General features: G+C 30.5%; 2 protein-coding genes across 9 annotated transcripts in view; both read left to right on the top strand.

Moving 5' to 3' along the window:
• Positions 1–34: 34 nt before the first annotated feature.
• On the top strand, positions 35–20,016 carry LOC123005323 (sphingomyelin phosphodiesterase). 4 transcript variants are annotated; one of them, XM_044399027.1, is made up of 14 exons: positions 35–183; positions 6,155–6,208; positions 6,258–6,418; positions 6,472–6,622; positions 9,734–10,032; positions 10,083–10,231; positions 12,798–12,876; positions 12,938–13,406; positions 15,983–16,135; positions 16,191–16,300; positions 16,354–16,538; positions 19,167–19,352; positions 19,470–19,510; positions 19,594–20,016. In XM_044399027.1, the coding sequence occupies exons 2-13, from the start codon at positions 6,157–6,159 to the stop codon at positions 19,477–19,479; spliced, it is 2,004 nt and encodes a 667-aa protein (XP_044254962.1). In that variant the 5' UTR covers positions 35–183; positions 6,155–6,156; the 3' UTR covers positions 19,480–19,510; positions 19,594–20,016. The 4 variants fall into 4 exon arrangements, with proteins under 4 accessions (XP_044254962.1, XP_044254945.1, XP_044254954.1 ...); XM_044399010.1 differs by lacking the exon at positions 19,470–19,510; XM_044399019.1 differs by lacking the exon at positions 19,470–19,510 and having other exon boundaries at positions 6,258–6,400.
• A 2,617-nt stretch (positions 20,017–22,633) lies between these two features.
• The window catches only part of LOC123007813 (rap guanine nucleotide exchange factor 2), a 62,272-nt gene continuing 60,814 nt past the window's right edge, over positions 22,634–24,091 (top strand). For all 5 annotated transcript variants that reach the window (XM_044403273.1, XM_044403264.1, XM_044403282.1 and 2 more), the window contains exon 1: positions 22,634–22,772. The gene's annotated coding sequence lies outside the window, so the exon portion shown is untranslated. The remainder of the gene's footprint in view (positions 22,773–24,091) is intronic.

A 24,091-nucleotide genomic window follows, 5' to 3' on the forward strand; every position in this document is an offset into this window, starting at 1 on the left:
AATTTAAATATGTCGCGCTCAGTCTCTGACTCGCTCACGAGCAGAACGGATGGTTTAAACCTTCGTTCAACCACATCGGATGATCTTTATTGGTTATGTGTGCGAAAAAATAAATCGGACCGATTTTTCCCATCTTTGCGGGTCACCATTTGTTCATTTTCTCGCAAGTTTCCTCCTCCTCAGGTGAGTGTTTTATTGCTTTTCACCTTGTCGCGTTTCTCTTCATTTTTATCAAACATTCAAGCTGGTTTGACTCGAATTTAAACAATATTTATTCTGAACAGCGTCGCGCAATAACTGTTTTTAGATACAGTTTAACCCAAATTAAGCGGGCCCAATTTCGAGATACCTTCTATTCATTTTTTAATTAGTGGACAGCTGTAATTGCGAATTGATTGACCAAAAGGAAAAACCTCATTTTTTTTACGACCAAAATGGCAATTCTCTCATTACCGCGAGGAGGATTCAGGTTGAAATTAAAAAACAATTGTTATTATACCACTATTGTGGTAATCTTATTGTTATTTAATTAATTACATCAGCCTACTGGCTAATTGTGCTCAAAATTTGAATTTCTACAATAACTTTCGATTGGATTGAGATCTGGCCATGGCCGTGGCAGTTATGAAGGTTATTGACTTGGCTCTTGAAGGTGGACTATGTTATAGCACTGCTTTATAATTTATTTTTATTTAATTAGAATACATAATTGGATTTTTTGTGTTCTTTTGATTTCGTTTGTGCATTGTTTGTATTTAATAGCATGAAGTTGGATTGGATTTCCTCTTCCGGTGGATATTCTTCACCTTCAATTGTCATTATTGTTGAAACCACAACCAATTAAATGAAAATCAATGTGAAAGTTTATATTTTATTTTTTAAAACTTGGTTATTAATTAAATAGTATTCCCGACATGGGAATACTTTATTACCCCAGAAGCGCAGCTTCGAGGTCATACAGGGTGTCTCAGCGAGTTGTAAAAGTCCATTAGTGACCTTTAAATGGTAAAATTTTAAAAAAATGTATACAGGACTTTGATAGATACTAATCTAGTCTATCGCCTAAAATTATTTTCAACTATACAGCGTGTCTCGAAAATAAGTTACAATACAAAGTTGTGTTATTTTAAATGAAAGATTTTTATGCCAATGTTAAACTTTTATTGGTCGATTTTGCTTAGTTTTAAAAATAAGACGGTTTATTTGACGAAAACATGCACTTTTTAAAAATTTATTATACAAAAACTAAGACATCTAGAAATATTTTTTTTACTACCGCAAAGAAGAAGGTACAACTTTAAGGTTGTAACATTTTTTTAGTGTGTTGCATTTGCAAAGATACAAAAATAAAGGCGTTTTAAAAGTTAAATAACTTAAATTTTTTTAATGGAACACCCTATTTATAGTTTTTGTATTTGAAAGATTATTAAATTGTGTTTCTAAAATAATTTACTTTTAGGTGTTTATAATCAATAACTAATTTAAAAATTAAAAATGGTATATTATCAACAATGCTCAGATATTGATAGGCATTGTTGCTACAATTAATATTGAATGTTAAATATTTTTTCATTTATCAATTCTAGACATTAAAAGTTTATTTTTAGATAAACAATTTATCAATCTATTAGGTGCAAAAATTAAAAATAGGGTGTTTCATTTAATTTTTTTAAGTTACTGAACTTTTTAACAAACTTGTTAATTGATTAATCTTTACAAATGCAAAACACTAAAAAATTGCTACAGCTTTAAATTCTGTACTTTCTTCTTTGCAGAAGTAAGAAAAAAATTGTTCTAGCTGTCTTAGTTTTTGTGTAATAAATTTTTCAAAAGTGCACGTTTTCGTCAAAAAAAAAACGTCTTATTTGTAAAACTAAGCGAAATCAACTAATAAAAGTTTAGCGAAAAAACATTGTCATAAAAATCTACATCCAAAAATGTTAAGAAACACAAATTTGTATTGTAACTTATTTTTGAGACACGCTGTATTGTTGAAAATAATTTTAGGCGATGCACTAGATTAGCATCCGTCAATGTCCAATACATTTTTTTTAATTGTACCATTTAAAGGACTTTTTCAACTCGCTGGGACACCTGTATATTCGTGGATGATATAATGAAATTCCCATCGATGTTTGTATGTATGCTATTTGATTCAGAATCACATTTTTCTTTAATTATATTTTATTTTATTATTAAATAAATAAAAAATTCAGACAGATTTCTCTGCTTGTATTAACCTTTCTAGTAGAATAAACAGTGAGATAGTCGAGTCAATAATTCTGTTTGCTAACAGAAGAGATCATCGACAGCAACCATCTGTAACCACACGTATGCGTCACTGTTCCATGAACTTAACACAAAGAGTTTGTCTAATTTCCATTCAGGGTCACTGCAATAATGGCAAAGAACCGACTAATCAAAATAGTTGATTTGTTATTTAACAATTTGTGACAACATTGGTGAAAGTCTTCAATTTTTGGCCGTAAACGGCGTATTTATTTTTATTGTGGTCTTTACGGTCCAACCGGATTTAAAATTTGAGCCAGTTTCGGGTCAAATCCTGGTTGCCACCAGCCCTGTTGTTACTTTCGAAATTCCGACCGGTGGATCATACTGGCCGAAAAGTGAACTTGAGACGAGAAAATTTTGATTAATTGAAGCGAGAAACGCGCTAGGAATTTTTGTTGTTTGTTGATTGCATGTCATGGTACGAAGAAAGTACCCATTTCGAGGGGATTAACAATGACCGAGGCGTACCTACTCTACGATTGTCTGGTGCGTTCAAGTGATTATAATTTGTTGATAATTAACTAGAAGTAGAAAAGTACTTTCTCAAGGGGAAAACTCGCACCGTTTGACATTAACGAAGTGAGCGGCCTTAGAATTTAACAAATTTTATGAGCACACAAACAGACCCGGATATTAGAATTTTTGCAAAAAACACATTACATATGTAATCAACAAAATTTAAATTATTTTTGCATAAAGATTTTTTGAATCTTAAACCTAATCTACAATTAAAAAGAAAAAAATGCATAAGTGCGCAAAAATGTATTTAAAAAAAGTTTCTGAAAACACGAATTCCAATTTAAAAAACGTGTGGCGTAGCCACGAATAACGTACGTACGTACTATTTTATTGAGTCCGAAAAAAACTCATTTTAGGGACTTAAATGAGTATAAAATAGCGTATACAAAACATATTTTTATGCAATTTTGAAGTTTTCTCGTTAAATATCATACAAAAAAAAAACAAGAAGAGTAAGAATCCTTGAAATAATTTATTTTCCCCCACCGAATCCAAAGATTTTGACTGAAAAAATTGTACCGGGCGACTGTCAATGATCGTGATTTTGGTTGGTTTCAAATTTAAAATTGTAGTTTGGAAACCTTGCTTTTCAGTTTCAAACGTCAAACTTTTATAGGCAATTGTCATTCTAATATAGTAAATTCTAATTAACAAATTAGAAGGATTACCAAGAATGCAGTATTACCATTAGATTTTTGTCACAAACATTAATAGTCACCCGGTATGTTCGGTTATTTGTATTCAAAACCAAGGAAGAGTTGAGTAATTCAGGGAGAAATCACCTTGCAAGTGTTTTATTTGTTACTCAATAAAATGTTAGAATTCTCCTGATTGCATTTTTAAAACACGTCAGTTATCTTACAGATAATTTATTTAAATTTTCTGATTCTGACTCTAAACTCGACCGTAATAAATGAATCATAAATAGAAATGCATAGAAAGTAAAATATAACAATTTTTGCAAGCACCGATAACTCGTTTTTTTAATTAACATTATAACTGGTATTAATAGGGCCATTAAAGTGTGTAAACATTTCCAATGTCACTTCAGTGGCCCAATGGTCGCGAATCCTCCCATTAAAACAACAAGCGCACAACGGAAATGGAGTAATTGGATGGTTACGTGGTTAAAGTAAAACGTTTTTAACTTACTACGAATTTTATTGAATTTCTGGTCAAAGTGACCTGTGACTTAAGTTGGCTACATTGACAAACTACTAGACAACCAATAAGCCAACCTAATTTTGAGGGCACAAGCCACTTTGATTAAAAATCGTTCTAAAATGGTAAATAAAACAAATGTATTGTAATTTTATGTTAAATTTAAAAACAGACGTCAAACGGAAATAACTTTATATTTTAATATATGTAACGCATTTTATAGGGCCAATTTACTACACAAACATTGTCTTACAAATATTTTTCAATAAAATAAAAAAAAACTGTTTACTCTTTGTAAAATCATTTATTTATTTTATTAAAAAAATTGGAGCACTATCTAAATTTTTAAGTTAGTCTGGCCTTGAAACCTGTCATTAGCACATGACACATATTTCCGAGCCATCCCGTGTATTATTTTAAATGAAATAAACTGAAAATAGTGTTTTAAGTCAAAAATTATATAATTTTTGTATTTCTCGAGCGTTTCACGTTTTTCAACTAGAAGAGCAATTATTTTGCAAAATTTTGTTAAAAACAAAATGGCGAAAAACGGAATTATTTTTGCATTTTTCAACTGTTTAAGCACGTTTTTAAGATAAAAACAGAAACAAATGAAAAATTTTGTTTAAATAAACTAAAAAATTACAAAATTAAATCAAAGTTGATATTTTTTTGCTTATTTCTCTCGACTTCTTTCGTTTTTGACCCAGAAACTCATTTATTTTGTAAAATCTTTTTTAGCTAGAGGCGCAATTATTTCGTAAAATTTCGTTAAAATCAATCCAAAGTTAGCAAAAGTGGCCAAAAACATTGTTATTTTTGTCTTTTTTGAATGTTGAAGCACATTTTTAAAATAAAAAAAAAAGAATATTTAGAAAATTTCCTTAAAAAAATACAAAATTGAATCGAAATTGATACTTATTTTTGCTTGACTGACTTCATTTTTGAATCAGAAGCTCTTTTATTTTGCAAAGTCTTATCCAAACACGCCTAAAAATCAGAAAAAGAAATAATATTGATGTTATTTTGTCTGTTTTTAAGTAAAATTAAGACAAAAATAAGCAAAAGACAAAAATAAATTTGGTCGACAAGGCTTTTAAGGACGTTTTTGCACAAAAATTTGGCTTGTTTTTAAGTAAAATTAAAACAAAAATAATCTGAGAAACCACAAAATTATATACTTAAGTAGAAAAATTTTAGTTTTTGCGTGATTTCGCTAAAACAAACCAAAAACAACAACAAATTAAATGAAAAATTATAATATTTTTGCATTTCTTGAGCGTTTTAACACGTTTTTTTAGCTGAAACGCAATTATTTCGTAAAATTTCGTTAACAACAAGCCAAAAATTAACAAAACTGGTCAAAAATGGTTATTTATGCTTTTTTTGAGAGCAGATTTTCAGAGTAAAATTAAAACAAAAATAAGCTGAGAAACCAGAAAATTATATCAAAAATATACAAAAAAGTAAAAAACAACCCAATTTTTTTTCGCGAGATTTCTCTAAAAAACAACAGATTAGTTCGAAAATTATATTATTTTTTCATTTCTCAAGCGTTTTAGCAGATTTTTCAGCTAGAAACACAATTATTTTGCCAAAAATCAACAAAATGGCCAAAGATATTTTTGCATTTTTAAGTCTTTAAGCATGTTTTTGCGACAAAAATAAAAAAAAATAAATATTTTGTTTAAACACGCTAAGAAATTACAAAATTAAATCAAAATTCATATTATTTTAAGCTTGTTTTGCTCAACATATTGCGTTAACGTTAACTCGAGAATCATTTATTTTGCAAAATTTTAACCAAACACGCCTAAAAATCACAAAAAGAATTGATATTGAAGTTGTGTTGTTTGTTTCTCTCAGGTTTTTGAACAAAATTAAGACAAAAAAAGCCAAGGAACCACAAAATTTGTTTAAATCTAAATTTTCAAATTACTCTGTCCTTGAAACATGTCATTAGCGCATGGCACATATTTCCGAGCCACCCTGAATATTATTTTAAATAGCTATAAACCGAAAATAGTGTTATAAAACTTTTTGAATTATTTATTGTTTGCGATAATGTGCAAAAAAATCTTATCTCACAACTGACGATTTTTGGTCAATGTTGACGCACTTGATCATATTTATAGATAGTTTATTTTACGCAATTTTGTTACAAATAATTGTCTTTTTGCAGATATGTTCCCAGTGGCAGTATGTCTCGCAAGTTTCCTATTTTTCCAAATCCAAGGTAATTTCGCCACTTTGAAAGGCCGTTCAAATTACGAGAATTTTTGCAGCAATGCCAACAATCATAAACGCACACCCGCCATCAGAAGAGCGATTCAGCGACGATTGGGACTACAAAATCGGCCACGATACCGTACCCGTCTTGCAGCGGCTTCAAAAAAACCACACACTTCCACCCGTGGCTAATGAGACTGTAAGTAGGTATAAGAGGGTTTGTTTTTTTGTTGATTTTTGGACATGTTGCACATTGGGTTTCTGTCAAAGGCTCGACTTTTGTGGGAGCTCGACCAGGAAAAATCCACACATTTACCGCAGTTCGTCGACCAAGCCTTGAAACTGTTGAATTTGAAACAAGTCGCTTTCGAAATTGAGAACTCGGTGATGTCGAAAGTGTCGTGCACAGCATGCAAAGCAGGTGGGTTTTTACCTCATTTTTGTATTTTTTAAAATTTTGGTAAAAATATTGATAGCAGCTTGTCTCCATAGCCACAAATTTTGTTTGCTCTTTGTTTCTGTCCATAGTAGTGTTCCTATATTTGAAGAGTTGGAACACTGAACGTCAAACCGAGCCAATTTTGTATGGAACCAAACGCTTTTTGCTTAAACTAACTATTTATTTTTTGAAAAAACTAATTGATGAGTGATAAACTACTATAAAAATGTGATGATTTAAAATAACATTTCTCGAAATTTCCTTTTGTTTTTGAGTTATACAAAAAAAAAAAAATTTTTTAATGGCAACCCACTATAAAATCATTTTTCTCATAAAAGCTATACTCTAAGGATTACAACTATCTGCTTTATATTTAATTTTTTCAAAAAAAATTTTTTTCACATAAATTGCAATTTTAAAAAAAAATTAAAAAAAAAATAGCAAAACTCAAAAACAAAACAAAATTTCGTTCGGAAAATACGATCACATTTTTTATATTACTTTAATTTATATTAATTATTATTTTCTGGAGGCAAATGATTAAAAATAAAACCGCTTGGTTCCATACTTTAATTCACCCTGTATGTATACGTTCTATCCTTTTTCATTAAAATTTTTCGTAGCAACTAATGTCAAGTTTATTTCAAAAATTATTTTAGGGTTATAAATTTTGTTCCATTGACAAACTGACATAATTTTACGTCAGATTTGGTCAGGGACGTAGGAGATAAATGGAGAATGAGATGCGGCCAGACAGACATGTGTACACAGTTGCTGTATACAGCATTTACCATAAGTAATAAAAACTTGATAGTGTCTCCAGAAAACGTTTTAAAACCTGAAACTTCCAAAATTATTAGACTTGACCTGACTCGACGTCGTAAAATAAAACACTCCATACAACGGAATAATAGTCCTTGATCATGTGAAAGCTTCACCTTTGTTTTTGATAAATTTTACTTTTGGGGCCAACACTCCAGTTGGCTAGTTTTAAAGAGGTTCCACTTGTCTTACACTGTCTCGTGCATTGGAGCAACGTGGCACAGAAAACAACTCACAGTTTCTTTATGTATTAACACAATAGGACCCAGCAGAGAATAGAGGTCAATTTTTATTTGACAAATTAATTCGACTTTTTGTTAAATTTTACCGAAACGCCACTGATTTGTATCCAATTTTATTGTTATTATACGTCAACCGACGTATATAAAAGACAAATTGGAAAATTCAGTGTCCCAACTCTTCTAATATAGAAACTCTAGTACGGAAAACTACATACTAGGAGACGAAACAAGATACAAAATTGCTAGATTTTTTGGATCCAAAAAAAGTAGTGCGGCGGAGTATGAATGAGGGCGCTTAGAGCGTTTTACCGTCTCAGTTTCAAATTGTTTTAAGTTAATTTAAATTCAACCAGTCTACTAATTGATTGGAAAAAAATGCGAAAATGTTGGGCTTAACATTCTTCATAAGCTGTGGAAAAGGAACGACTAAATTTTTCACGAGAAATATGAGAAAAAAATATTTAAAATTTAAAATCTTTGCTCCGTTTTATGTTTTTCAAAATGCTGCGAATACGGTTGAAGATACAAGAAAAATGTAAGAAAGAAAATTGTAGAGAATACCTCTATTTTTAAGGGTTTAGGTCTCAAAGACGTTCAAAGCCGCTCAAGCGATGGATTCGTTTCATTTTTATTGGCGATTCAGTGCCAGAGGAAGACTTTAAAGCCATTTAAAATATAGTCTTTCGGACTTTTTTGTAGGAAATTTAATTCTCTACAATTTTGTTATTATACTTTTTTTGTATCTTTAACCATATTCACAGCGTCCTCAAAAATATTGGGCGGAACGCAAACTGATAATTGTTTATAATTTATTTTTAATACTGTTTTCGATATTTTTGAGAACGCTGCGAATACGGTTCAAGATGCAAAAAAAGTGTAGGGAACAAAGTTGTAGAGAATTGAATTGAAAATATGAGACGTGGTGCAAAAATTGCTAAATGTTTGAAATTTTTTTAAATATAGTTTCCAATAAAATTTTTGTATTACCTTTATCTCTTATTATTGAGAATTTGATGCTCTACCTGCCTATATTTTTTTTTATTTGCGTTTTTCTCACCGTTATCTAAATACATCCATTTTTTTAATTCATTGCTCTTAAAACTTAAACGGGAAAGGAACAACTGCGCTATCTGGCCTCACTAACAGAACTATCGAGAACGGGGACGTTTTGTTTTACATCGTGTCGTATCCTAGTCTTTAGGTATATGTAGTCCCTATAAATTTTGTTAAAAAATTATGATTATGTTTTGAAATTGAGATGTTGTCAAAATTTTGACTTTTATGAATCTTGTGTGCCTGTTTGCTCTTTGAAAGCGCTATAATTGAATACCTGAGGACAGACATCATTACCTAAGGTCTAAAGACAGAATTCAGTGTTAATAATTTTGATAGAAACACACCGAAAGTAAGTACAATGTTGTGGACAAAAATGTTGCTCAAAAACTTGGAAGAAAAAGGATGTATTCCAGAAAAAAGTTATTTGGAGAAGATACAAGTAGGTATTGTGATGATTGGCAATAAATTTTATGTAATTTATTGAAATGAGATCAAAGTTGATGCATTTTATAAATTCTTCTTCAGCTTTAGTTTCAAAATTGTTACTTTTTCAATTCGTTCCTCAAAGACGATGCACAAGACACTAATTTAATTGCGTTCTTTCCGAGGTTCTTTCTCATTCATGTTTATTTTGTATTCTTGTCAATTTCTTGCTAAAAATTGAAAATGTTTAGCAAACTTGCATTACAAATTGCGCCTTCATTTTAACGGGTCCTTTTTCTAACTTCCTGCTTGCGAACTATTCGGTTCCAAATTTCTAAAAACTGTTAGCGGTACCGAATTTGTTCCTTTTTTGGTGTTTCGCCTCTAAATTTTCTTAGACGATTGACGTTTAATGACATGTTCTCAAATTAATTCAAAAAACCAGAGCTGCCAACTTCCTTTATTAAAATTACCATGAATGAATTTGTTAGGGGTGCTAACGTTGACTGTTTCCATTTAGAAAAAAACAGACTTTACATTGTTGTTTCAGGCGCCGGCTTATTGCAACACTACATCAAAACGGGCAAATCCGAGAAGGAAATCAAAAAAACAATCTACCAGTTTTGCGTCAATCTCAAGATCCAAACAGCTCGAGTCTGCGAAGGCATCACTGAGCTTTTCGCAGGGGAGGTGATCTACGTTTTGGGGAAAGTCACCATCGGGCCTGATGAAGTTTGCAGTTTTGTGATCGGAGACGCTTGTGGGGACGTTTATAACCCGTTGCACGAATGGGAAGTTATGTTTCCTCCGGTCCCAAAACCGGCAATAGTCGAGCAAAAAATTCCAGAAGTACTTGAAATTAAAATCTCGTAGTAGAAAAATCAAAGTTTGAATTGCAGATGAATGCGCCAACTTTCAAAGTCTTGCATTTGTCGGACACCCATTACGACCCATATTACCATGAAGGGAGCAATGCCGATTGTAGTGAACCGCTGTGTTGCCGCTTGACCAATGGGTTGGCCAGTACCAAGGAACAAGCAGCCGGGAAGTGAGTACCGTTTAGTGTATTGTTGGTTGCATAGACAAGCAGTATTGTCAGATTTTTTGGGTTAAAAACAAGACAAAATGGGTGTTATTTTTGCTTTTTCGAGTGTAAAGAAGGAAAAATTTTGCTTAAGCAGGCTAAAACATTACAAAATTTAATAGAAATTGATATAATTTTTTAGTTTATTTTCGACTTCTTCGTTTTTGACCCAGAGACCCAATAATTTTATCCAAACACGCCTAAAAATTATAAAAAAAATTATATTGTTGTAATTGTTTTTGTTTCTTTTGATTTAGCTGATTTTTGAGCAAAATAAGACAAAAAAAAGCTAAGGAACTACAAAACTTGATCAAAAATGCACGATTTTGTTTTTTTTTTCGCGAGATTTCGCTAAAACAACCAAATAAATCAACTGATTAAGTCAAAAATCATGTAATTTTTGCATTTCTTTCGCATTTAAGAATGTTTTTGAGATAAAAACAGAATAAAACCGAAAAAATACAAAATTAAATCAAAATCGATATTATGTAGTTTTAGCTTGTTTTGCTCGACTTACTTCGTTTTTGAACCAACTACTTATTTATTTTGCAAAATCTTGTCTAAACGCGCCTAAAAATCACAAAAAGAATTTATATTGATGCTATTTTGTTTGTTTCTCTCGATTTAACTCGTTTTTGAGCAAAATTAAGATAAAAAAATCTAAGAAACCACAAAATTCGGTTAAATACTTTTGAGCACATTTTTGTACACACATCTCAGGTTTTTTGCGAGATTTTGCTAAAACAAACCAAAAAAAATCAACAGGATTAAATACTTTTTGAGTTTTTCGAGCGTTTATTTTAGCATTTGCACGGAAAATTTTGTTAAAAACAAGCTAAAAATTCAACAAAATGGTCAGAAATGGTGTTATTTTTGCATTTTTGAGTGTTTAAGTACGTTTTTGCGACAAAAACCAAAATAAAAATTTTGTTTAAACACGCTAAGAATTATAAAATTAAATCAAAAACAATATTATTTTTAGCTTGTTTTGCCCGAGTTACTTCGTTTTTGACCCAGAGACTCATTTATTTTGCAAAATCTTGTCTAAACACCCCTGAAAATCATAAAAAGAATTGAAATTTTTTGTTTGTTTTTCTTGTTTTGAGCAAAATTAAGTCAAAAACCCAAGAAACCACAAAATTTGGTTGAGAATACTTTTGAGCAAGTTCTTGTGCAAAAATTTCAGGTTTTTCGTGAGATTTTGCTAAAATGAATCAAAAAAATCAATAAAATAAGTAAAAAATTATATAATTTTTTTAATTTCTCGAGCGTTTTAACACGTTTTTAAGCGCAATTATTTTGGAAAATTTTGTTAAAAACAAGCCAACAATTCAACAAAATGGTCAGAAATGATATATTTTTTCCATTTTTTGAGTGTTTAAGCAGGTTTTTGCGACAAAATCAGAAAAAAATTGTTTAAACACACTAAGAAATTACAAAATTAAATTAAAATCGATATTATTTTTAGCTTATTTTGCACGACTTACTTCGTTTTTAATCCAGTGACTCATTTATTTTGCAAAATCTTGTCTAAACACACTTGAATATCATAAAAGAATTGATATATTTTTTTATACTCTTGATTCAACTCTTTTTTGAGCAAAATTAAGACAAAAAAGCCAAGAAACCACAAAATTTGGTTGAGAATGCTTTTAAGCACGATTTTGTGCAAAAATCTCAGGTTATTTGCAAGATTTCACTATAACAAACCAAAAATTATAAAATATTTCAATTGCTCGAGCATTTTAACACTTAAAAAGTTCAATTATTTTGGAAAATTTTGTTAAAAACAAGCCAAAAATTTAACAAAACGGTCAGAAATGGTATTATTTTTGCATTGTTTGAGTATTTAGCACGTTTTTGCGACAAAAACTTAAAAAAAACTCTGTTTAAACATGCTAAAAATTACAAAATCTAATTAAAATTGATATTACCTATTTTTAGCTTGTTTTGCTCGACTTACTTCGTTTTTTGAACCAAAAACTCAATTATTTTGCAAAATCTTGTTCAAATACGCCTAAAAATCACAAAATTAATATTGATGTTATTTTTTTTGTTTCTAACGATTTCGTTGAGAATGCTTTTGAGCACGTTTTTGTGCAAAAATCTCAGGTTTTTTGCGAGATTTGGCTAAAACAAATCAAAGAAGTCAACAGATTAGGTCGAAAAATCATATAATTCTTCATTTCTCGAGCGTTTTAGCATGTTTTTCAGCTAGAAACGCAACGATTCTCCAAGATTTTGTTAAAAACAAGTCGAAAAATCACAGAATTAGGCCGAAAATGTGCCTTTTTTTTGAGAGTTTAAGCACATTTTTAGCTTTTTTTTTCCAGAAATCACCAAATTGATATAAAAAAAGATTATATTACGTTTTTTCCCAACTCTTAGCTTTAACAACTTAGTTTATGTAAAAAAAATAATTTTCGGCACTATTGAAAATATTTAAAACACAATCTTGTATTCTGGTAAAAATTGGTGTAAATGTATCAACTTTTTCAACCCGAATCTGGTGAATAATAAATATTTTCAGATGGGGGGATTACCGCAAGTGCGACACCCCGAAAATCACCGTCGACAACATGCTCCAGCACATCCAGGAGACCCATCCCGTAAGTACCATCACCAGCAACCATCAAAAGTCAACCACAACCAGTCTCAATCTCATTCCAGGACATCGATTACATCCTCTGGACCGGCGATTTGCCCCCACACGACATCTGGAACCAAACACGCGAAGAAAACTTGAAAATACTCAAAGAGACGGTCAAGCAAATGTCTGATATGTTTCCAGGAGCCCCCATATTCCCGGCTTTGGGCAACCACGAATCAGCTCCAGTTAACAGTTTCCCACCACCGTTTGTCGACAATCCTGACAACTCAATTTCGTGGTTGTACGACGAATTGGACGTCCAGTGGCGCAAATGGTTGCCGACTTCAGTGAGTACGACGGTGCGAAGAGGGGCGTTTTACTCGGTTTTGGTCAGGCCTGGATTCAGATTAATTTCCCTCAACACGAATTATTGCAATAACAAGAACTGGTGGTTGTTGTTGAACAGCACAGATCCCGCCACCGAGCTCCAGTGGTTCATTTATGAGCTGCAATCGGCGGAATTTAACAACGAGAAGGTCCACGTGATCGGTAATTGTGATTCAGAAATTAGGTTGGCAACACCCAACTGATTTTTTATAGTCAATGTTGCCAAACTAATTATTACCACTACTAAAAAAATTGCTTGGGGTAAACCGCTGGTGGATTTATGTGTAAACCTTGAGGGATTTCCAAAGATTTACATTTATACAGGGTGTCCCAGCGAGTTGCAAAAGTCCATTAGTCACCTTTAAATGATCAAATTAAAAAAAAAAATGTATAGGACATTGATAGATACTATACTATTTTCAACTATACAGCGTGTCTCAAACATAAGTTACAATTCAAACTTGTGTTTTTTTAAATGAAACACCATATTTTATGTTTCTTAGCGTTTTTGGATGTAGATTTTTATGACAATGTTTTTAAGATAAACTTTTATTGGTCGATTTTGCTTAGTTTTAAAAATAAGACAGTTTTTTTGACGAAAACATGCACTTTTTAAATTTATTACATTATTATTACACAAAAACTAAGACATCTAGAAATATTTTTTTTACTATCTCAAAGAAGAAGGTACAAAGTATAAGGTTGTTACATTTTTTTAGTGTGTTGCATTTACAATGATAAAAAAATGTTAAAAGTTCAATAACTTAAAAAAATTGAATGGAACACTATTTGTTTTTGCATTTAAAAGATTATTAAATTGCCTTTCTAAAATTATTTACTTTTAAGTGTTTATAATCAATAACTAAAAAGATATTTAACGTTAAACATTAACAAAAAATAATTACCATTGTTTCAGTAGCCAACAAATGCACAGTTGCATAAAAGATGGAGTAGCACATTGATTTAGTTCGATTTCTGGTTCAAAATCGAGCCAAATTGATTAGAAGTTGCGTAAATTGTATTATAGAGGCCGAAAACGGCTTTTAAACACGTATTTTGTTGAAATACATTGATTTGTGAGGTTTTCTGGCTAAAACAATGCATCCAAAACCGTTGGAAATTAACCAAATCGTCTTATTTTGTCTAGAAACCACAATTTTAACACTTATTTGATAAAATACATTTATTTACAACTTTTTCTGGCTTTAAACCGAGCCAAACCATTTGGAATTTGCTTAAATCGTATTATTTTGACCGGAAACAACTAATAAGTACTTATTTTGTTAAAATACATTAACTTGCAGAGTTTTCTTAACAAAAACAACGAAATGTGTGTTGTTTATTCGTCGTTTCCGGCTAAAATAAGACTATTTGATTAATTTCCAATCGTTTTAGGTAAATTTTAGGGCAGAAAACTCGGCAATTTTGCTCGATTTGAACACAGAACAGTGTGTTTATTCGTCGTTTCTGACCAAAATAAGACGATTTGATTAATTTCCAATGGATTTGGCTCAATTTTAAGAAGGAAATCAACTTAAATCAAAGTATTACAACAATATAGTGGCTTAAATAATAGTTTTTTTTCCAAAATAAAACAATTTGATCTATTTTCAATCTAATTTTGCTCGTTTTCAATACAGAATTAATTCAAAACTAATGTTTCTTATTAAAATAATTGCTTCAATTCCAATTTTTGGCTGAAATTTGAGCTATTTTCATTTTTTTTTCTCGATTTTAATTCAGAATTAATTCAAAATTAATGTATTTTATAAAAATAATTGCTTCAATCCCAATTTTTGGGTTACATTGAAGCAATTTGTGATATTTTCAATTGATTTGGCTCAATTTAAAACCGGGAAACCAACCTGAATCAAAGTATTTCAACCAAATACTGGCTTAAATAAGAGGTTTTTTTTCAAAATAAAGCAATTTGAGCTATTTTCAATTTAATTTTTCTCGATTTTAATACATAATTAATTCGAAATTGATGTATTTTATAAAAATAATTACTTCAATCTCGATTTTAGGCTGAAATAAAGCAATTTGTGATATTTTCAATCGATTTCTCTCAATTTTAAGTTGGGAATCAACCTGAATCAAAGTATTTGAACCAAATACTGACTTGAATAGAAGTTTTTTTCCAAAATAAAGCAATTTGAGCTATTTTCAATTTAAAATTTTTCGATTTTAATACAGAATTAATTGGAAATTAATGTATTTTATAAAAATACTTGCTTCAATCTCAATTTTAAGCTGAAATAAAGCAATTCGATTTTACAAACTTCTTAATTTATTAATCTTTATAAATGCAAAACAGTAAAAAATTGCTACATCTTTAAATTCTGTACTTTCTTCTTTGCAGAAGTAAGAAAAATTTCTTCTAGTTGTCTTAGTTTTTGTGTAATAATAAATTTTGAAAAAGTGCATGTTATCGTCAAAAACCTAAAACTAAGCGAAATCGACTAATAAAAGTTTAGCCTAAAAACATTGTTTTAAAAGGCTACATCCAAAAGTATCTATCAATGTCCTATACATTTTTTTAATTTCACCATTTAAAGGTCACTAATGGACTTTTTCAATTAGGAGGGACACCCTGTTTAAATTTAGTTGGATTTATTTGGATTTAATTAGATTTATATAAATAATATTGATGTATGTGTATACTTTTTGACCAGCGGGTTACCCCTCGCTTGGTTCAGTTTTTTTTTTTGTCCGTTTTTTAACAATTTTTCATCAAGGTCACATTCCTCCGGGTCATTCGGATTGCTTGAAAGTGTGGTCGCGTAATTATTACGCGATTGTTAACAGATATGAGGCCACAATCACCGCTCAGTTCTTCGGACATACGCATTTTGACGAATTTGAGGTTTTCTACGACCACAAGGATTTAAGTACTTAACCAATTGATAATTTGCGTTTTTAAATTTTATAAATTTGCAATTGTAGCTAGATCAAATAATGTGGCTTATGTTGGGCCTTCCGTTTCACCTTACTACGACTTAAACCCGGGTTATAGGATTTACTACGTGGATGGTGATCACGACAAGTCTACAAGAGTAAGTGAAAATTTTGCAAAATTTTGGGAAATGTATTTTTTTGTGACTTTTAGTCTGTGATTGATCACGAATCATGGACTATGAATCTACGCGAGGCCAATTTGTACGGTTATCCAATTTGGTTTAAATTATACTCAGCCAGGCAAGCCTTTGGTATGGATGCTCTTCGACCTAGTGATTGGGACTCTTTGATTGAAAAAATGACAAATGACCCGAAACTGTTCGAATTGTTTTACAAGTAAGTAGGCTTTGCACAAGCGTATGAGGTCTTGTTATAAAAAAATCATAAATTGAAATTTTGAGTTTTCATTTTTTTCGTCATTTTCCTTGCTTGTGATTGGTCCGTTTGATCACGTGAATGGTAGTGTTGCCAGGTCGCGTGAAATTTCGCCAAATGTGGGGATTTTCATGCTGGTCTTTTGTAAAAATTATTTTATTTCAGGTGATTTCTTGGAAATGAAAAAAACATAAAACAAAAAAATAATACATTCATTTTTCAATTATTTAGATTTTTCGGCTAGAAACACATTTTTTTGCAAATTTTCGTTAAAAGCAAACCAAAATTCATCAAAACAGGCCAAAAACGAGGTTATTTTTTGAACACACTAAAAAACTACAAAACTGAATCGATATTGGTACTATATTTGCTTGACTCACTTATTTTGCAAAATCTTGTCCAAACACTCCTAAAAATCACAAAAAAACTGATATTAATGCTATTTTGTTTGTTTTTAAGCAAAATTATAACAAAAATAAGCCAAGGAACCACAAAATTTGGTCGACAAGGCTTTTTAGGACGTTTTTGTACATAAATCTGACTGGTTTTTGAGTAAACTTAGATCGAAAATGAACAAAAACTACAAAAACCTCAGATTTTTGCGAGATTTCCCAACAACTTTGCATTTCTCGAGCGTTTTAAGTTGTTTTTTCATCTAGAAACGCAATTATTTTGCAAAATTTCGTTGAAAACAAACCAAAAATGGTGTTATTTTTGCCTTTTTCGAGTGTTTAAGTAAGATTTTGAGACAAACGAAACAAATTTAAAAATCAAATAGAAGTTTTTATATTTTTCGCTTGTTACGCTCGACTTTACTTCGTTTTTGAGTCAGAGGCTTATTTGTTTTGAAAACACGCCTAAAAATCACAAAAAGAATTGATATTGATGTTGTTTTGTTTTTTTAAGCAAAATTAAGACAAAAATAAGCCTAAGAACCACAAAATTTGGTCGACAAGGCTTTTAGGACGTTTTTGTACAAAAATCTGGCTGTTTTTGAGTAAAATTTAAACAAAAATAAGCTAAGAAACCACAAAAATAAATTTATAATGCTTTTAACTCAAAAATATTAGTCTTTTTGCGAGATTTTGCAAAAACAAACCAAAAAATCAACAAAATAAAACCAAAGTTATATTATTTTTGCATTTCTTGTGAGTTTTAACTCGTTTTTCAGCTAGAAACGCAATTATTTAATTAAAACAAGCCAAAAATGAACAAAATTGGTCAAAAACTGTGTTATTTTTGCCTTTTTCGAAAAAAATTTCGAAAAATTTCGTTTAAACAGGTTAAAAATTTTCAAAATTAAATCGAGTTTTTTTATTATTTTTTGAAATTGCGTTTGAATAGAATAAAAAATTACAAAACTGAATTGAAATTGGTGATATTTTTGTTCGAATGACTTCATTTTTGAATTTATTTTGGAAAATTTTGTCCAGACAAGTCTAAAAAATCATAACAAGAATTCATTTGATGTTATTTTGTTTGTTTCACTCGAATTTTTCAGCATAATTAAGACAAAAAATTAGCCAAAATTTATTCAAAAACTGTACTAAAAGTTCTGGTTTTTTGCTAGATTTTGCAAAAATAACTAAAATAGCAATAAGTCAAATCGAAAATTATATTATTTTCGAATTGCTCGATATTAGCACGTTCTCCAGCTAGAAACTCAATTATTTCGCAAATTTTTTTAAACAAGCCAAAAATCCAAAAATTGATATTTTTCGAGTGTTTAAGCATAAAAACAGAAAAAAATTGAAAAATTTTGTTTAAACACCCTAAAAAATTATAAAATTAAATTAAAATTGATAATATTTGTATCTTTTTTTACTCGACTCTTTTCGTTTTTGAACTAGACTAATTTTTTTTGCAAAACCTTGTCCAAACACGCCTAAAAATCACAAAAAAATGATATTGATGTTATTTTGTTTCTCCATTTTGTGTTGCTTGTCCTTGAAATATTGTTGCTTGACTTCGTCGAAGATGGTATACAGGACAATAAATAAAAACATTAAATTCGTCTCGACGTTTCGATACCTTTATTGTATCCTTCCTCAGGCTTCAAATTTGGCGTTTAGTTTTTATACCTGGTTGGAAAATTATTTTGCTGTTTTTCTCGCTTTAACTCGTTTTTGAGCAAAATTAAGGTAAGACAATAAACCGAGAAACCAGAAAATTTGGGCGAAAATGCTTTTAAGTACGTTTTTGCATACAAATCTCAAGTTTTTCCCGAGATTTTTCTAAAACAAAACAAAAATTAACAATGTCTGCATTTGTAGAACGTTTTAACACATTTTTCAGTTTGAAACGCAATTATTTCGCAAAATTTTGTCAAAAACAAGCCGTAAGATCACAGAATGATCCCATCTTTGCCTTTTTCAGGGGCTTAAGCAGATTTTTAAGCTGAAAACTCCGTTTTTTCGCGAGTTTTTGCCATTCCGAGTCAAAAATCACTAAATTGTTATAAAAAAAGATGTCGTATTTTTGCCTAACTCTTTAACTTTTAACTACTCAGTTTATCTAAAAAAAACATAAATTTTTGACATTGGAAGGTGGAATCTCCACTATTGCGTGTTAAAACTAATTACTTTTCAGATATTACTACAAGGCGAGTCCCGTGAGGCCCACGTGCGACATGTCATGCAAGAAAAAAATTCTCTGTGATCTACATTCGGGCAGGTCACACGACAGGAAAAATCTCTGTCAGTCGATCGAATCTCGGATAGATTCATCAACCAACACCACGTGGAGGGAGTGGTTTTACAACACAATTTCAGTGTCGTGAGTAAAAATATGTTTGTTTAAAATTTTCCAGATTTCGCTTAAAATTAACACAATTGTTTCTTATCTAGAAACCTGTAGTTCTACTATTCTTATTCTTTTAATCTTTTCTCGTAGAGTGGTGTAGGGACAACTTCATCTTCGATGACTTTTCGGAGGTAAGGTTTCGATTTTTTCAGGTGTCGGTGACTAATTGTTAGAAATAATTTAGATTTTTTTAATTAAATTTATTGTTTTTTAGGATGTCCGTCTTGTGGTCCATTCCACGGCTCACAATTCAGCTACCTAAGTATGTTTTGGGTCTCGGGTAACACCTACCAGTCGTTTCGGAAGTTTATTAGATTAGTTTTCATTATTTATAAAAGCTACTACACTTTCCAATCTCATTTTTCTCTAATCAAGGCTGTGTATTTTTGATGAAATCAAAAAATACCGACAAACTTATTTATAGTAATAGTGTAATCAATTTACCATAATTTACTAATTTAGTTAATTTATTTATTTGACGGCATGATTTTAAGATGCAACTTTTTGGTTTGGATTTAAAGTTACGTCTTTTAATGATGCTTCCGAACGTGGTAGGTGAATAGGTTTTACAATTGTATTTAGTGATGTACAAAATGAAACTGTTATTATTTTTCCAATAAAACAAATTTAACCAGCCGTTTTTTATGTTTTCCTTCTCCACATACAAAATTAAACCATTTAATAACATATTTTGCTATCAGTAGTAAAATTTGAATTATTTGCCTCACTGCGTTTGGCAAAATAAACGTTTAGCTTCCCCACATAAACTCATTTGGAGTCCGAATAACATACTGTTTTATCCGCAAACGTATTCAGATCGAAAGTAAAGAGCATCACTACTTATAATTATAAGTAAATGAACAAAATAATCACGCTTTGCAAGTAATGAAATCATAGCAAAGCTTATAAACACACATCATCAGTATCGAAATTTGTGTTGAGATTTTTTAAGTTACAATGTAACTTCCAGAAATTGCTGAAGCAGCGAAAGTAACAACATAATGTCATGACAAAAATTAAAAAAGCTTATGCGCAAAAATAGAATTTTTACTCCATGGCTGTGACTTGAGCCATAAAAGTGGTCACTTTTGTGACGTTTGCAGGTAAATGGTATTTTGAATCAAACTTGCAATAAACTGAAGCTTAACAAGAAATTTGGAAATTAAAAAATTTGATTTTGAAACTGTGTCGAGCATTTTCCCATTTTTCACTCAGCAACTTGATTCTTTTGTTAAATTTTTCTTAAAAAAATTGAAAAACCACTAAATTTGACTGACAATTTATTTTTTCTTTTTTCGAATGGTGAGTACATTTTTCAGCTAGAAACGCAAGAAGGAAGGTGTTTTTTTGGTCTTTTTCGGGTGTTTAAGCACGTTTTTGAGATAAAAATAAAAAAAATCGAAAACCTTGTTTAAACAGGCTAAAAATACAAAATTGATTCAAAATTAATATAATTTTTTTGCTAGTTTTTCTCGACTTTTTTCGTTTTTGAATCAGAGGCTCATTTATTTTAAAAAATTTTGTTCAAACACCTAAAAATCACATATTTTGTTTGGTTCATACGATTTTTTCAAAATGAAGACAAAAAATCAACAAATTAAATCGAAAATTATATTATTTTTGCATTTGCATGGAAAATTTTGTTAACAACAAGCCAAAAATTCAACAAAACCAGAAATGGTATTATTTTTGAATTTTTTGAGTGTTTAAGAACGTTTTTGCGACAAAAACAAAAAAAAAATTGTTTAAACTCACTAAAAAATTACGAAATTACGAAAATAGATATTATTTTTAGCTTGTTTTGCTCGGCTTACTTCGTTTTTGACCCAAAGACTCACTTATTTTGCAAAATCTTATCTAAACACACCTGACAATCATAAAAAGAATTGATATTTTTGTTTTTTTTTGTTTCTTTTGATTTAATTGTTTTTTGAGCAAAATTAAGACAAAAAAGTCAAGAAAATACAAAATTTGTGGTGAGCACGTTTTTGTGCCAAAACCTCAGGTTTTTCGCGAGATTTTGCTAAAATGAACCAAAAATATCAATAAATTAAGTCAAAAATTTTATAATTGTTGAATTTCTCGAGCGTTTTAACACGTTTTTTCAGCTAAAAGCGCAATTATGTTATTTGTTATTTTTGCATTTTTGAGAGTTTAAGTACGTTTTTGAAATAAAAATAAAAAAGGGAAAATTTAAACAGGCTACAAAAATACAAAATTGATTCGAAATTGCTATAATTTTTTTGCTTGTTTGTCTTGGTTTCTTCGTTTTTGAATCAGAGGCTCATTTATTTTGACAAATATTGACCAAGCACCCCTAAAAATCACATATTTTGTTTGTTTCACTCGATTTTTTCAAAATGAAGACAAAAAATAAGCCAAGAATTACAGAATTTGCTCAAAAATTGTTCTAAAACCTTAGGTTTCTAAAACAACCAAAAAATCAACAAATTAAATCGAAAATTGCATTTCTCGAGCATTTTACCACGTTTTCCAGTTAGAAACACAATTAATCCTCAAAATTTTTAATAGTATGTTATGTATTAGGAGTAAAAGTTGAATTATTTGCCTCACTGCGTTTGGAAAAAAATAAAGATTCAGCTTATTAGTCCTAATAACATACAGTTTTATCCGCAAACGTATCCAAATCGAGAGTAAAGAGCAACATTATAATTAGCAAGTAAATGAACAAAATAATCACACTTTGCAACGCCTATAAACAACATCACGAGTCAGTATCGAAATTTGTGTTGAGATTTTCGTGTTTATTATCTTAACTAGTGCAGTTAGTAGTGCAAAATGTCGAATGCTGATGATAGAATTTTTATGACTTGAGGCACTTTTGTGACGTTTGCGGATAAATATATTTTGAACTTAAAAGCTTAAAACCTTAATAAGAAGCGTAATAAACGCTGGCATCAATCACATCATTAGAAAGTTCGTAACTTGGAGATGAAAATAACCACATAAAAAGGATTAAATAATAAATAATCGATGCCAAGCTGTGACGCCATCTCCATTTACATATTTGATAAGTCCTACCATAAGTTCAATGTTTCATGGCGGTAAATGTCAATAACATTGAATAATTCACGTGAAAAAAGCTCGTAGGGCTCTGACGCACTAAACGTAGGTCGTAGACTTTTTCGAAAATCCTCACAGTACGAAATTGGAGACAGCAACGGTTCCGGCCAATGAAAAGCTCGCATTTTTACGCTTAGTCGGTGCATAACTCGTTTCAACTGTTGACTCTCGAGTCGGTTTAGTTTACCTTGAACGGTGCCGGTAGTTGGGTTGTGAGTAAGTTCTACCTGTCGCCGCATCTTTGTTTATGCTAAGGTGAACCAGTGTTGTGCCCTTTTACCGGATTAACAAACACGAAATGTGACTTAAGTGAGTTCAAAATGAGATCATTTCAAATTTTGGAAAAAATAATCCTCTGAGTTTTTTTTTTTCTATAAAACTGTCTGATTTTCCTCCAGAGAACCTGTTTCATTGCGTTCAGGAGGCTTAAATCGGCTTAAAATTTTTCAACTGGGATTAATAGCGTTTAAAATTTTGTTGTTGTTCGATTAATTGTATTGTTTAGAACACTTGTCGGAGAAGGGAATTTGAGTTCATCTCTCAACGGTCAAGATCTAGTTTTCGGTTTATGATAGCACCTGCTGCGATACCTGGCACCCTCTTGGCAGATGTTTGGGGTCGTTGGGTCATAACTTGTGCTTTTGAAATTGTCAATTTTAGCAAAAAGCGATTTGTTTGCATTAGATCGGGTCGTCAAGGTGGTCAACGTTACCCGAAATGGTTYATTCCAGTAATTAGAAAAATATAATATTGATAATAAATATGTCACAATTAGCCTTTTTTGGAGCGAGATATTTTAATGAAGTCGAGTTCGAAAAACTAACAAGCTTGGGAAACATTGTCTCTGAATGTAGCAAGAACTTGATTTTAAAAATAGGATTTTAAAAAAGAAAAAAGCGCAATAATGTTCAAGTAGTAAAATTTTTTACCAATGACCATAATATTTAGCTAAATTAGAAAAAAATCGTATCACAGTTTATTGTTTATTATCAAAAGCTAGATTAAATGTAATTATATTAAAAGAATCGTGTTATTTTTTTAATATCATTGGTTGAAACAATTTTTTTTTGTTATTTAGGATCCACAGATATAAAATTGGAAATTTTTTCTGTCCTTCCGATTTTGTTTTTCTTAAAAAAATTTTTGGAAATGAAAAAAAAAACTGTTGGAACTCTGGTTACAACAAATATTAATTTTGAAACTGTTTCGAGCGTTTTCCAACCTTTTTCAACCAGGAACTTGATCTTTTGTCAAATCTTTTTAAAAAAATAGAGAAATGTTTTTTTTAGTAAAATACTAAACAGGGTCGAGACTAACAATTTACTTTTTGCTTTTTTCGAATGCTTTAGGCAGCACATTTTTCAGCTAGAAACACAATTACCAAATTTCATTACAAACATGTCAAAAATTTAACAAAATAGACCAAAAAAGGTGTTATTTTTGTCTTTTTCGGGTGTTTAAGCACGTTTTTGAGATAAAAATTTAAAAAAATCGAAAATTGTGTTTAAACAGGCTAAAAATAACAAAATTGATTCGAAATTGATTTTTTTGCTTGTTTTTCTCAACTTCTTTCGTTTTTAAATCAGAGGCTCATTTATTTCAAAAAATTTGCCCAAACACGCCCAAAA

The sequence above is a fragment of the Tribolium madens genome, unplaced genomic scaffold, assembly GCF_015345945.1.
Source record: "Tribolium madens isolate multiple individuals breed KSU strain unplaced genomic scaffold, Tmad_KSU_1.1 Scaffold_11;HRSCAF=98;Tcas5.2_LG3b, whole genome shotgun sequence".
Taxonomy (NCBI): domain Eukaryota; kingdom Metazoa; phylum Arthropoda; class Insecta; order Coleoptera; family Tenebrionidae; genus Tribolium; species Tribolium madens.

What these genes read in the sequence shown, in the direction of transcription:
- LOC123005323 (XM_044399010.1), top strand. Translation starts at nt 6,157, where the DNA reads ATGTTCCCAGTGGCAGTATGTCTCGCAAGTTTCCTATTTTTCCAAATC. An exon ending in CTGTAAGTAGGTATAAGAGG is followed by an intron (nt 6,419 to 6,471) that starts GTTTGTTTTTTT and finishes TTTCTGTCAAAG; the next exon opens with GCTCGACTTTTGTGGGAGCT. An exon ending in TACAACACAATTTCAGTGTC is followed by an intron (nt 19,353 to 19,593) that starts GTGAGTAAAAAT and finishes ATTGTTTTTTAG; the next exon opens with GATGTCCGTCTTGTGGTCCA.